The sequence below is a fragment of the Myripristis murdjan genome, chromosome 15, assembly GCF_902150065.1.
Source record: "Myripristis murdjan chromosome 15, fMyrMur1.1, whole genome shotgun sequence".
Taxonomy (NCBI): domain Eukaryota; kingdom Metazoa; phylum Chordata; class Actinopteri; order Holocentriformes; family Holocentridae; genus Myripristis; species Myripristis murdjan.
The window spans coordinates 13,013,503-13,028,232 of NC_043994.1; the positions used below are offsets into that span (position 1 = coordinate 13,013,503).

The 14,730-nt window shown below is 42.4% G+C and overlaps 1 protein-coding gene across 1 annotated transcript in view; it reads left to right on the forward strand.

Annotated features, from left to right (window-relative positions):
* Positions 1–1,348: 1,348 nt before the first annotated feature.
* Positions 1,349–14,730, forward strand: part of LOC115373165 (serine protease HTRA1A-like) — a 28,835-nt gene continuing 15,453 nt past the window's right edge. Inside the window, exons 1-3 of the mRNA XM_030071441.1 lie at positions 1,349–1,808; positions 9,858–9,957; positions 11,099–11,303. Coding sequence (XP_029927301.1) covers positions 1,349–1,808; positions 9,858–9,957; positions 11,099–11,303 — 765 coding nt within the window. The remainder of the gene's footprint in view (positions 1,809–9,857; positions 9,958–11,098; positions 11,304–14,730) is intronic.

Below are 14,730 nucleotides of genomic sequence, written 5' to 3' on the forward strand. Positions count from 1 at the left end.
CTTTTACAGCACACCACAGACATCTAAACCTAACAGAGATGTTTTGTTCGCCTGTACGCCGTCTATGAGTGGCCAGGTCTCACTTACTTATAACATTGGAATTTCCTCCTTTAAAAGAAGTGGCAACATATACCACTCCAATCAGCAAACCATTTTTCACATTTACTTGAGAAAACTAATTTTCCTTTCATTGAGAATGTGGTGCAAACAAGTGGTTATTAGTCATCTGATCAAAATAGCTCTTACACTTTGACAGATTTACTCTTCAATTGTGGTGGCCATGATTTACTTATTAGTGTATTCCAATCAGATGGTGCACATTTGGCTGTTTTCTGGGTGCTGTTTACCCACAGACATGGAATGAAAGCATAATGAATGGAGAAATGGTACTCTAGCAATTTTTCAATTAGAATTAATTTGGTTATTTATATAGGCTATGTGTAAGTGCTACATTAGCTCCAGCCATCCTATAATCCACCCAACCTTTTTTCCATCGCTGACTTTCCTAATTAGCCATAAGGCTTCTGTTGATTCCAAGAGTGAGTACTTCAAGGTCTGTGCTCTGCTGCATGTAAAACATTGGGGTTGGCTCCTTCCATATAGGTTTTCTTTTTAATTTATTAGTATTCATTTGTAAACAATTGTGTCAGGTTCAAGGCCCATTTCAGTAAACATGTGCCCCGCTGAAGTGTCCTTGTACAAGATACTGAGGATCTACCAGCGCCTGAGGAGCTGGTAGCTGACTTTGACCTCTCTGACCTGCCTGGAAGGGAGTACTGAAAGGATAATTTCCCTTTAGACAATCCCATTATTATTATTACAAACAACATTGATAGTATCTCAGCAATATGGCTAATTGAAAACACTAGGGTGTGTTTTATGGCTCAGCAGTAGATGTTAACTCTATTCCCGCACACTACCATGCTGCTCTATTTCCTGACATTTTTGATGCAGCCTTCAATATTCCAGCCCCCGCCCCGTCCAGCCTCTCACCAAAATAGGCTGCTGGAAATAGATCAATAACGCAGCTCTTCCGTTTCGGACGTCACACACACGCACCAATCACCAAGCTTGTTGTGATTGTCTAAAAAGTGAATTGCTTTTATAAATGCGGTGCCAGCAAAAACGCAAACTCACGTAATGGTGCGCAGCGGCAGTGGAGATTTGGTCAAATGCCTCTCCAGCTGAAAAGCGACTCCCCCTCTCAGCACTACTGAGTTCTCACATCCCATACAGCACTGCAAGCAGAGAGGGAGTTTGGACAACTTTTGGGCAACTTTTTAAAACTTTCTATTTAACTTTTTTTGTTTGTTTGTTTTGACTTTTTAATTTCTTCTAAGATTGAATTATGTTTTGGTCACTGCTGTGCGTAATCGTTGCCTTTACCTCCCTGCCGGTAGATGCACAGATCTCTAACAGGTATGTCATTGGATGTCCTGTTCGGTGCGACAAGTCGATGTGCCCGCGGCTACCGGCAGACTGCCCGTCGGGTCAAGCCCTCGACGCCTGCCACTGCTGCCCGGTGTGCGCATCCGGGGAAGGCGAAGCGTGCGGCGGCAGCGGCAAGCTCGGAGACCCGGTGTGCGGAGAGGGACTGGAGTGCTCGGTCTCCGGCGGGGTGGGATACTCCGCCACGGTCAGGAGGAGAAGTAAGAGCGGCATCTGCGTGTGCAAAGCTACCGAGCCCGTTTGCGGGAGCGATGGGGTCTCCTACCGGAATATCTGCGAGCTGAAGAGAGTCAGCCGCCGGGCGCAGAAGCTGCAGCAGCCACCTGTTCTTTTCATTCAGCGGGGCGCTTGTGGAAAAGGTAACGCTTAGGTTGGAGCTGTCAGGTCACCCCAGGGGTTCACAAGAGTTTTCACATGACAGACAATAGACAGACATCAGGCTTCACAGACATCACATCTGATATATAGGCCTATATATATATATATATATATATTTTTTTTTTTTCTTTTTTTTTTTCTTTTCTTTTCTTTTTTTTTTTTTTTTTAGATAGGGAGAACTTTGTTGATTGATTAGTCAGTGGTGAGAGTGATTAGCATCCATAAATTCTCTATTTGGTAAAGTTTCTAGTGAATTACATTATAGTGAAATAAAATAAATAAATACATGTCTTGATTTTTAAGGGAACCCCTAAAGTCTCACAAGTACCTCAGTTTAAAAAGAACTATCCTTCTGCTTGAACTAAAAGTACCGATTTTAAAATACATTTATTCATTTGGATTTACGCACGATTTACGCACGCTGTTGGCGCACGTAAATAGCCATTGTCACCGTACTTCACGTTGACCCACCTCAAATTGCTCTTGAACATGACCCCTTGTATCCTCACCGGGCTGCACTGCCGGCTGGGCGACACACTGATGTTATAGGCTCCAGCTGCATCCAGAGACACAAACCCCCCATGTGTGCGGGATAACAAGGGCCACTATTGAAATGTGTTGTTTCCTTCTTCTCAGCCATGCATTACAATTAGACCCAATCAGAAAACCATTCTTACTTTAGCCTGGTTGAATGAAGTCATGAGCTGTACCCTGATGTAAGGTTTTGATGTAGGCCTTTGGATTATCTCTGGTATGCATGGCTCACAGTCACATGACCATAATCCTCTTGATTGTTTTATGAAATGCAATACAGGATCAGCTCCAGGTAGAGACTGAGATCTTAAAGACACAAGAATAAAATTCTCTAAGATGTTTTTTGAATGTGATATCAACTATTAAGAATAGTTTGTTTAATTGGCACTATATGTGACTGTTGCAGCATGAACCTGTCCTTCAGTCTGATGTGATGTTAGTATAGTCAGTGGAAGCTAATAATGAACACAGCATCATTCCTCATGTCAAACTGTTCTGCATGAAATAGTGCAGCTCAGTGAAGAATGCATATTCTGCACCATTTAATCAGTGTGCCATTTATCATCGCTGATGCTGTGATGTGTTTGCAACCGGCACATGGGATATTCAGAAATAAGAACTGGTTAGCTTTACACACATGTATGCATGCTTGCACGTGGATGTTTTCCCACACACACACACACACACACACACACACACACACTTGCATGCAAATACAGGTGGTTAAGACATCATTTCATCCTCTGGTTGTCGTGTGTGAGTATGTGTGTGTGTGTGTGTGTGTGTGGGGACATGCGTTTGTGCATGTGTGCATTTGTTTTACATATGTCCGTCTGAAGTGGGCACCATGTGTGCAATTCTGAATGTAGAACTTCACTTCAGCACCTGTTCCCTGAAAGACCTATTACCTCAAGGCTTGGAAACTTACTGTGTTGCAAGTGAATCTCTCTTTCTCTCTCTCTCTCTCTCTCTCTCTCTCATGCCGTTGTCACTCATGAATCATGGTTAATATCCATGTGAAGAAATGCCTGGCACTGATTCAAAGCCGCAACTCCCTTCCCTCTGTGGAAGACGGTTTAAGACACGCAGGAGAAAAATTAGTAACCCAGTCTTTATGGCAAGGTGTGTACACTTTTATCAAAAACATTTTCCAAAAGCATTTTCCATTGCAGAACAATGGGGCATGGTATACGGCTTCACATTTGTCAAGCATGTAGACAACCTGAAGTGTTTCAGGGTTAAAAAAAAAAAAAAAAAAAATGAAAAGATATCTCTCTTAACAAGTCATTTAGTCTCACATTCAGCCTTAAAATCCTATTTTTCTTCAAACAAGCTAAACTGTGTGTCAGTGGGTTGAGATAATCCCACTTGTTTCCAAAGCTAATCATCTTATCTCTGGAATTTTTCTTAAATCATATGTCATTTTCTTGATTGTGGTGAGATGATCCACCTTATTCCGCCTCCTTTCAACATATTTATTGCTTTGGAAAAAATATCTCATCTCACTGACAATTTTTTTACATGATTGAAGAAAAACAAGATTTGAAGACTGAAAATGAGTTAATTACTTAAATTTTTTGCAGTGTAGGTTATATACATGTAAATAACTATATTTCAGTGCCATGATTGTCACAAAACCATGGCGAAACCTTTTTCGTCCGCTGAGGGTCACTGATTTCCCTCATTGATTTTACATGCATTGATCATTTCCATAGCTGCAGTGTAAGGAATGAGTCAGCCACATTTCATTTGGCACATTGGTGAACGAGACTGTCTTTGGCATTGACTCTCTGTTTTAAGTAATGAGATTAGCATAAAGGATGTGATCATATTGTGCAATACTCCATTCAGAATTGCAGGAACACAAGGGCCCCATCCTAACGGAAGAACTGGCCCGTCAGAGCATCTTTGATTACTCTGCAACTCAGGTCCGCTTTAAGAAGACCCATCCAATTACACTTTGTATGGCGTCATTTTGTGTTTGGACTCTAAAGATGTTCAGTATGCAAGATGTTTGATTTGGCAAGGAAATTTAGGTCACATTTTGCCGTGTCTTCAAGGTCGTATTTGTTTTCAGTTACTCATTTTTGACAGAGGGTGCCATATATGGGCTGCAGAAACAAGCTGATGCTGTGAGGAATTTCCTAAAAGGCATATGTAAGCAAACAAACGGGAGGGCACGAGGATGATCCATAATCCATTTAAACTTTCATTCAGTGGCAAACCTAACAGAGTTCATGGCTGGTGAGAGAATGGCACTGGTCTGTATGGCTCTGCTGGTCTACTGTTGCGGAGTGTATGTTGCCATTGTGACTCTGTCTGCCAACTGACTTGTACGTGCTGATCATGCACATTCTTGTCCCCTGACTTGTCTGGACCACTCTTAATATTATACAGTAAGATCATCCTTGTGCATGTTTCTGGTTCCTTTTCTGTCGTGCCTGTCTAGTCATCTTTCTCTGTCTGCGTTTCTGTCTGACTGTCTTTTAATATTCTCCTTCTTTTTCACCCTTTGTGTCTTGGGCTTCGCAAGTTCCCATAATGCACTTTAGTTCTCCATTTCTCTCACTATTTGATCATCCTTCTTCAGCCCCCCTATTTATTTTGACCACAACAGGGGAACATTGTTTCTGTTTCTCCTTGTCCTAATAATCTCAATAAGGCATATAAACCTGATGTCACTTTCCAAGCTCACAATATGTAAAAGGAATTCTCCAACATTTTGGGCAAAATAGGACCTGTAGATCAAATACACAATACATTGTGTAAATAAGACATCTTGGGATTTGCTGTAAGGATTTATTTTCTCACTTTGATGGAGCAAGGCTAATGACTCCTATAGAATTCAAATCTTTATGCTAAGCTAACACAAAATGCTACTCATTGGAACCGAACCACTGGACGCACAGAGGTAAAAATGGCATCGAACAGCTTGTTTCAGTCTGGGTATGTTGGAAAAAGTGTATTTTGCCCAAAACGTTGGAGCTTCCCTTCAAGAAGCGAAATGCTTTCAGCTCACTGTGGTGGTCTAGTCATCGAGAATGAGCGCCCATTTTTTTTGCAGCTGGTTGGGTTCAGTTGTCATATCTTGCAATGCCCTTAGTCTTCTCTCCTCACCAAGTTATATACTTCTCGTTTGATAGTCGTATAATAAGGCCGGGAGGACTAACTGCACTCCTTGTTAAAAACATTTAAATCTGTATTGGGTGATGATGCATGGACAATGTAATGGATGTGATTTGGCAAATGAGACCAAATTTAGGAATGAAGTTAAAATGGAAAAAATTAGTTTGGTGTGTTAGTTTCAAAATTGCACTGAGGGTTGCCTCAAACCGTTTCTCATGTGTCATGATCATATCACCAGCTACCAGCAGTTTTAAAGCCTATGTCTTTAAAACTGCAGAAGAGAGTCAGGCCTCATCAAAGCTAAATTGCTCATGATCCTGCACTTGAGTGCTGTAACATTCACTTCTATCGACTAATTGAGGAACTGTTGCTTGTATCAAACCGGCACCAGTGACTTATTGGAAAGGATTCTCTAATAGCCTACATTGCGATGACAGGGGACACTACGGTTCACTCGTCTCTTTTACTGAATATCACACCTCACTGACACTACATCTTATTGCAAACAGAAATCACTGAGAAAAGATTTCCTGCCATGACAAACAAACATTTTGCATGACCCTGGCTCCAATGGCCCCCCACTTTGGGAAGGTGGGTTATGGTGTATGTGTGTGTGTGTTGAACCTTGAGGCATGGCAGTTGGATTACTGAGCAGCAGAAGAAGAGAGGAGCATGCTACTGTAGACGGATTTAGTTTCTGTGGAGGATGAGGAATGGCTGCTTCCGCCTGCAGGAGCCCATAAACCAGCAGGTATGGCTGGGAAAGTTGAGGAAGAGAGAGAGTTGGGATCTTGGGCGATGACCCTTGTGGTGTGGGTCAGTGAGTGTAGAGAGGGGTGGGGAAAATGTGCATGGGATGATGTGGATAGGGGCTTTGCGTGTTTGGGTAGGGTGGGGGTTTTATGTGTGAGTGTATGAATCTTCACATGAACTTTGGTTCCTAAAAACCTCTGGTTTAATTCTTTCCCCCCAACAAATACCTGACTGGATGGCAGAGGATAATGTGTCTGAGATGAGAATAACCGATAATTGATGCTTCACTTTATCAAGGGCAAGCTTGTCATCGTCTTGAATTCATTTCAACATTTATCTTTCTCTCAATATGTCTGCTGTCTGTGTCAAAGCGTGACTTTGTTTGGTTACAGCACCCTGAACTAAATTCATCACTGTCTATCTGTCTGTCAGGCTCTGTAGTTTCTGTGTCTGTGCCTTTGTTTGAGAACAGAGGGTGATATTTAAGGCAATTTTCCACAGGCCATGTGGCTTAGTGGTTTTTTCAAAGTTACTAACCTAAAATGCACTAGCCTGTGGAGTTTTTTTTTTTAAATTCACCACCATACACTAATTTTTCCTCACTCCTCTGTTCTGCATGATTAGGAAGGACCTTACCTCACCATAACCATCACCACTAGTTAGGTCTGTTCTGGTCAGTGAGGCTGACACACTCTCTGCCCTCTCCTGTTTGCTCTCCTTCTCCCTCTGATCTGCCTCCAGTGCCTTTCGCTTGTAGGATTTTTTTCCTCCTGGCATCTGCCCAGATGGTGGGGGCCTAAGGAATACCTTGAGTCCTAACCTGAGCTTGCTCACTGTTGCACTTTATGTAACCGATCGCTGTCCTGACTGAAACAGTGATTCAGGTGTGCATTGTGCAACAGACAGAAAAGAGGCTTGAAGAAAAATGCATCAAAAATGAGTCTCATCTTGGAAGACAACATCTCAAACTTCGGCTTCGGAGCAAATCCTAGCCTTGGCTTCTCGTAGGATAGGTGTATTACCTGGAATCAGAAAACAGGGAGGACTGTGGAAGGGCGTGGCCTGTTGGTCACTGCACATGTTGAATGATAAACACTCTCACCAGTGAACCCATCACCACGTCTGCCATCAATTGAGTCTTTTTACTGACCGATTTATCAGATCAATTACATTTATATCGCTCTCCACCATTCATACAGTTCATCAGTATGATGTTCCAGCATTGTCAAGATTAAGAACTCTTCCATTTGGAATAATAGTTGGACAGCTATATTGGCTGTTAAGTAATGACAATTCCCAACTGCAAAGTAGAATCAACCTTTGGCAGCAATGTGACAGATGGAGAGATGTTTTAAAAGCAACGTGGGAGCCAACCTATCATCTTAATTGCTCTTTAATGCCATTTACTATGAGATGACATCATTCTCCATCCTTCAGTAACAGAAATAGCTGATAGGTCATTAAAAGCCCTTCTTTCCAGCCACACATTCCGATCCACACATCTTCTGGGCTTTAAGCAGACAGCTGCTTTTCAGTTTGTCTGGTCGTCCTCTCGATTCTACTCCAGTCTATCTCACCACAGTCCAAGTTCCTCACTGTGAACTAATCTGTCACTGTCTGTAAACCAGGCAACAATGGCCTGGGTCGAGCGCTAGATTGCCACTATGAAGGCTGAGCCGAATGCTGAAGAAGGCTACATCTGTTTTGTCATTTCCCATTTCCCCGGATCATCACCATTTGGCAGAAGTCCACGAGCATTTCATTTGCACTGGAGTGGAGTCAGTGTCTGGAAACAAACTAGCATCTGCCTATGTGCATAAGCGCGCATGTGTGTGTGTGTGTGTGTGTGTGTGTGTGACTGTGTGGGCATGTGTCACGGTGGGGATGCGGCATCAGGGTGGGGGGCCCACAAAAGTATACTTTCAGGGCATCCAAAAGTCCTAGCAGTGGCCTTGTGCTCACACACTTGTACGCCTGTGCCTTTTGCTGTGCGTATATCTGCATATGTGCATATGTATGTATGCGTGTGCAGGTGTGTGAGTAAGTGTGTGTGCTTGTGTGCAGCCACCACTCATCATAAGCCAGTGAAGTGAAAGAGGCAGCTTACTGGAGAATGACCCATATGAACGCTCCAGAAACAACACAAGTTCTGGACCCTCGGCCTGCCTTCTCTGTCTAATCCTATCAGAGTTGACCACGGTCCCTGGAGTGTGAAGCTAGCATGGGGAAAATGACTCCAACTTTTCCATTACATATAGCTCTTTCTTTCTCTCTCCCTCTTTCTCACTTACTATGGCAAGAGACCTGTGTGACATTTATCAGAATAGCTCGATAGTTGAACTCACACATTTGACAAAGTTGAGTAGGAAAAAAAAAAATAGTGTGAGTGGGTTCATTTCTTTTTTGTTTGTTTGTTTTTTGATGCCCATGTGTTGCACATAAGCCTCATGTAGTTCATTAATGCCCACACAGTGTTTACAAGCCTGTTTTTTTTTTTTTTTTTTTTTAAATCTCATCTGGGCAAACTTCACTTCTGTTTTTAATAAGAATATTTGTGGTTACTTGTGGTCATTAAAGTAACGTAGATAGAGTAAACTTAGATAGATAGACAGATAGTTTTTATTTCAGCACTTTTCAAGACAGGCCAGAGCACAGAATACCAGATTTTTTCCCCCTGCGGGATGACAAATGTTTTGAGGACTTCATACTGTGTAATTTAGTGGCACCCAGGGCGGCAAGACGGTGCTCATTCCCCGCTTGTGTTAGCGTAACTGCACCTCAAGCGGAATGTCTTTCTCTCTTCCTTAACCCTTCACTGTAATCAATGATATGCCAGGGCTTGTGGGCGCCTTTGACAGGCATTCCGCAAATGTGGGTCCTCACGGAGAACATAATGAATGAAAATGGCCCTTGTGAGACAAAATAGTTCAAGGCATTTGACAAAATAAGGGTTTACGCATGGAAAGATGAAAAGTACAGAGAGAGAAGGCCTTGGGAGTCTTGATTCATAGGTTGGGTTAAATGGGGTTTCTACTTTATTCTGAGTAGGACGTAATTACCTGGTGAATCAATCAACACTTCCTGACTTATCCAACAATGGATGGATGGTGGGATGGGTGATTCAGTGATTTTGGCAGAGGCTGTGAGGCAGTGTGCACATGCGACATTATGAGCACCACTTTGAGTTTTTGACGCAAGCGCTGACTTTTTAAGAATTGTGGGCATTGTTGCCAGGCCTCAAAAGGGCGATTTAAGTGTCGTGCTGTTGGCCTGGGGTTAGAACTGCTGAAGGTTAAGTTAAGGTTAGGGTGAGTGCTAAGGTCAGGTATGTATTTGCAAGGGTTAAGGCAGGCCAGGGTTAAACAGGGTTAGGGTTAAGGAATGTGTGTGTGAGACAGAGAGAGGCCTAGACAGTCTCAACCGCAGATGGACTGTCATATTTCCTTTTCCTGGTCTGTTAGGATAAAGAGCAGTTTTATTTGTTGACTTTCTATTCTCACACCGCTCATACAGTCATGCTGTATTTTGGTGCATTTTGAGTTTGTTTTTAGTTGTCTGACAACCTGTGTGTGTGTGTGTGTGTGTGTGTGTGTGTGTGTGTGTGTGTGTATTTCCAGCTCAGGATAACCCAGACAGCCCAAGACACAAATACAACTTCATCGCCGACGTGGTGGAGAGAATTGCTCCGTCTGTGGTTCATATTGAACTCTACCGCAAGTAAGTGCCACACACCTGTGTGTTTGTGTGTGTGTGTGTGTGTGTGTGTGTGTGTGTGTATGACACCGTTTTTGAGACATACCAGAATTTATAGCCCACCTGTGTGCATAACCAGACCACACTGTTAGAGCACCTTGCTCCCCACTTCAATCTTTCGACGTGTCTTTTCTTTTTCATCATCTCACCATCTCTTATCCTCTTTCATCTTTCATACCACATTTCTTGGTCGCTGTCCTCTGCTCTGTCTATCAACATGGCCTGTAAATCCCTTCTTTGAACATCTTTAGTTGTCTCGTGTTCATAACTCTCTCTCATCCACTCTCCTCCCCTATTTACCTTTCTCTAATTCAATCTCTCTGCTGTTTTTTTTTTTTTTTTTTTTTACCATGTCTTCTCTATTCTGGCATACAATCTCTCTTTGGCTCACCATCAAATACCTTTCTGCCTGATTAATACTTAACCTTTAGACTAATAACTCCTATTCCCCAAACACTACCTGTGCAGAACTGCTAAGACTTGTGGTACTCACCTGACCGTTCACAAGCTTTAAGCTCTAGCCGCTTGATGGAATTATTGTCATACAGCACTCACACTGTGCGTGTATGTCTCCTTTTTATATATAAACATTCTCCCAGTCACCACTAGTGCAGTCTGTCCATACAGTTTCTGTGTAGTTTGCTCGTGTTCTTTGGCAGGAAATCTCAGCAAAAAAAACCTTCACCTTGAGGTTTGTGGATTAAGTCAGATGATGTCATTGTTTTTGGAAAGAGCTCTTGCTTTTGGGTTTTTTACATGTAAAGTTTTGATGGTTTGCAATCCATAACACAATACCCACCCAGTCCCATTGTGCTGGGCTGAGGGGAGACAGACAGAAACGTTGTAAAATCCCACAGAAACTATCTGGATGGACAAACAGCGGTAGTGGTCGACTAAGTAGGAACATACAGTATCTTTTTTTGTTTTTTGGGTGAACTGTTCCTTCAAAGAGTGCATAGCTGGCTTTCTACTCATACTGCTGTTACATCACGCAGCATATTGATGTGTTTTCAGTTTGTTTTTTAGTCTTCCGGCAAGTGAAAAAGAAAAGGCAAGCTGAAAGAGCGATGTGAATAACAGCACATTCCCTCCTCTCCCTCTGAAGGATGACCTACTCTAAGCGGGAGGTCGCTGTCGCCAGCGGTTCCGGCTTTGTGGTGTCAGAGGACGGCCAGATTGTGACCAATGCCCACGTGGTGGCCAATAAGCACCGGGTGAAGGTGGAGCTAAAGAGCGGCGCCACCTATGATGCCAAAATCAAAGATGTGGACGAGAAGTCGGACATCGCCCTCATCAAGATTGAATCACCGGTCAGTTTAAGTTTGTCAGTGAAAGTTAGTTAATTATTGAAAGACTGACAGCACATCTCCAGACCACACTTAGTGTCCTGGGTTTCACATCACAAAATGCAAGATTTTTTTTTATCCCAGAATTAGCTGATGTCTTTGAGCTCTAAAACACTGAAGATCAAGCACGTCAGTTAAAAATTAGAGACTTCCCATAAGAGTGAAAAAAAATGTAGAAGGAAAGTAATTATAATATGCCAATCCAGCAAATGACTCAAATTTTCATGGATCTTCTATAAATATTGTGCTAATTAATTTCAAATGGAAATAGTTGGGTTGGAATACTGGAACGCTGTGTGCTCCAGAGACTGAGAGAAATATCTGGGTCTGTGCATACCGGGCCTGTGTTTGAGAATGATGCCGGGTGGCAGGTCAGGTTTTAAATGCCGGTTTCCAGACCACAGAAACAGGCACGCTGGAGAAGAAATTTCTTCATCTCTGCTACTAAACTCTTTCTCTCTTATTTTTTCTCCCTACTGGCTCTTAGGCTTCTTGGCTCTTTACCCCAAATAAAGAGAGCATGTCTACTTATGAACCTCAGTTAATTTTGACCCCAATGGATGATAGGAGGTGTCATATGCACTAAAAGCAGAAATTACTTTGCAAGACAACTCTTTAAAAAAATCATCGTAAAAACAAATATCATTGCCGTATTCTAGAAATGTGAGCTAATGACCCTACAAAACCGCCCACTGGGCCATAACAACCTCCATATAGGGAAGAATGAACTTTTACACTGGAATGCAATTTCCCTTCATTGTGATTCAGTGGGAATCTATCAGAGCAGAGCCAGTCAGCAAAACAACATCAATGTCTTGTTGTGTAATTCTCAAATAAAACAGTTGGAAAACATGGAAATTAGAGGTTGACGTTAACATGTTTTGGCATGAGAGAGCTCTAAAACTCAGAGGCATGATTCCTCCATGTGTAAGTGAGGATACAACTGTAGCCAAATGGCCCTTCCCTTGTAAAGTTGTCTGGCAGTGAGAGCAGATCCTGTTGGCACTCAGGGACACAACGGGCTTCAAAACAACAACAGTCATTATACAACTGTTCTTAGACAGCTTGGAAGGCATGCAAACATGACCAACAGGTGCAAACCTGTGCTGCACTCAATTTACAAGCAAGAGACTGGTGGTGCCAAAGAGGTAAGACCTAATGAGTTTTTTTTTATTTTGTTTTGCACAGGACTCATATTTTTGCTGCATTCTCTCCTTTTCTCCCTCGTTTCTCTTCATTTCCTTGTCTGTCTGTCTTTATTTCTCGCTGTTGGACCAGAGAGATCCATATTACATGTTACAGTCGTATGAAGGAATGTCTGGCACAGAGCCAGGGGCCATGGTCTAGGAGTCAGAGCGGTGCAGAATGCATCATGGCGCTTATTCTCATGGCTGGGCGACGGAGCTGAATAGAGTTCATGACAGCAACCCAAGGTGTACTACAAAGACCCCAATTTTGAAAAGAGTTTGAAACATTCAGTTTTTGTTCAGCACACAATGTGGGTCTCCGAGTGCTGAAAAGATCATTCAGGGATGCTTTGTTTTTGTTCACTCCAGAAGAAAAGCCGTCCCATCCCCTGACGACAGGCTGATCTTCATTTGGGGGATCTCTCTTGTGTTTGTTTACATCAGACATACTCAGTGTATGTGCTGTGTGACTCAAAATCAAGCTCACTGCATAGCTTCTTGACAGATTCTTGTGTTGTTCTGGATTTGGAGATGTGTGCTGCTTTAGGTAGCAGATGCCTGTGTGATAAAGCTCCACTCACCCTGGTCAGCTGCTGCATTGTGGCAGAAGCTCTAGCTCGTGAATTGTTTGTCCAAATTTGATATAGGCAAAAAAAAAAAAAAAAAAAAAAAAAAAAAAAAAAAAAAAGAAAAGAAAAGAAAAGAAATGTGTCACACATTACCACATTTCCCTCACAAATCTGCAGCATTCCACTGCATGACCTAACACAACTATCCTGGTAAAACAAATAACAGGTGATTTTAATAAAATAAGTAATTGTAATCAAGTGACAACTGGTTGACAGCATCCACGGGTCATACACTTTTCTGAGTGAATATTCACTTCTGGTTAGCTGGAGCGTGTGCATTCAGTAGTCCACCTCAAGGTTAATCATTTTTCTAATTAGCTGGCAATGAAGTTTTGAACCAAAAAGTCGTAGTTGTAGAAGCCATTTTTTTCTGTAGATACAAATCTTTCTTAATCCACTAACTAATAAGGGAGTTTTAGACTTGGCATAGTCCATGGTTAGGTGTGGTTGAGACTGTTGTCCATGTTTGCTTGTCTGTCATGGTGGAAACTTGAGGCAGGCGTCCCAAGCCATGACTCCATGATGGAGCCCCCAGAGGAGCTCTGTTCACTTCAGAAGGGCCTCATAATTCAGATGGAGCTGGCATCCTTGCTAATGAGACAAGCTTGGCCTGAGTGTTGCTGAGTATATGCCTGATTAGGACTAGTGAGAGTTATGCGGAGGAAATTAGAGGATGCATGAGTTAGAGAGATAATGACAGGGCAGAACTGAGAGCGAAAGTTGGCATTTTTTGATTCAAGGTAAGGGAAAATACAGTCATGAAAAGCTGTAGCTACAGGGTATCTGGTCTGGGTACTTTAAGGGGAAAAACTGAATTTCTGCTTTGAAATATTAATCTTTTATCCAAGGACAGTGCACCCTGCAGTTATAGCTAATAATATATCAGCTATAAATGGGAAGCTGTGTCTCCTGCCTGCTGTTGCATGCTGATATACGACTCCATGGAGAATTAAATGGAAGAGAAGCAAGTTTTAGAAATGATAGCACTACTATGATATAAGCACCCAGACTTGAAAGTTAAGCATCATACAAGTCCACAAATTGAGTTTTTAGAATGTACAGCAGAGCTTTAGTTTTCGACAAGGGAGATTTTTAGTCAAATACTGAATCGGCTACACTGTAGCATAAGAAGACTATATTTGAATCCACAAATTTATTACCTGAATAGTGCATTCCTCTTTAACCTCTCCTTCTGCTTCTCCTTCCCTTCTTATGTTTCCCCCATTTGTCGCTCTGCTCCCTACCGGTCCCAAGTCTCTACTCAGAGCTTCCAGTGCATAAAAAAAACAAGGTCACTACCGTCAAAGTCAGCACTTAACCAGGGATAATCACTAATCAATTGCACATGCTTATGAGAGACACACTTGAAAGTTGACTTTTTCCTCAGGATATGTACCCGCTCCATTCTTTGTGTTCTCTTTGTCCTCTTTGAGAAATTGGAGTTTATTAGTGGCAGGGCCCAGTCTGTTCCCAGGGCAGTGGTCTGCCCCTCATCTCTGGGGAAGACATTAGTCTGTCTACAGCAGCTGGAACTTCAGAAAGAAGGGTAAGGGGAAAAAGCGCTGTGCTCACTTG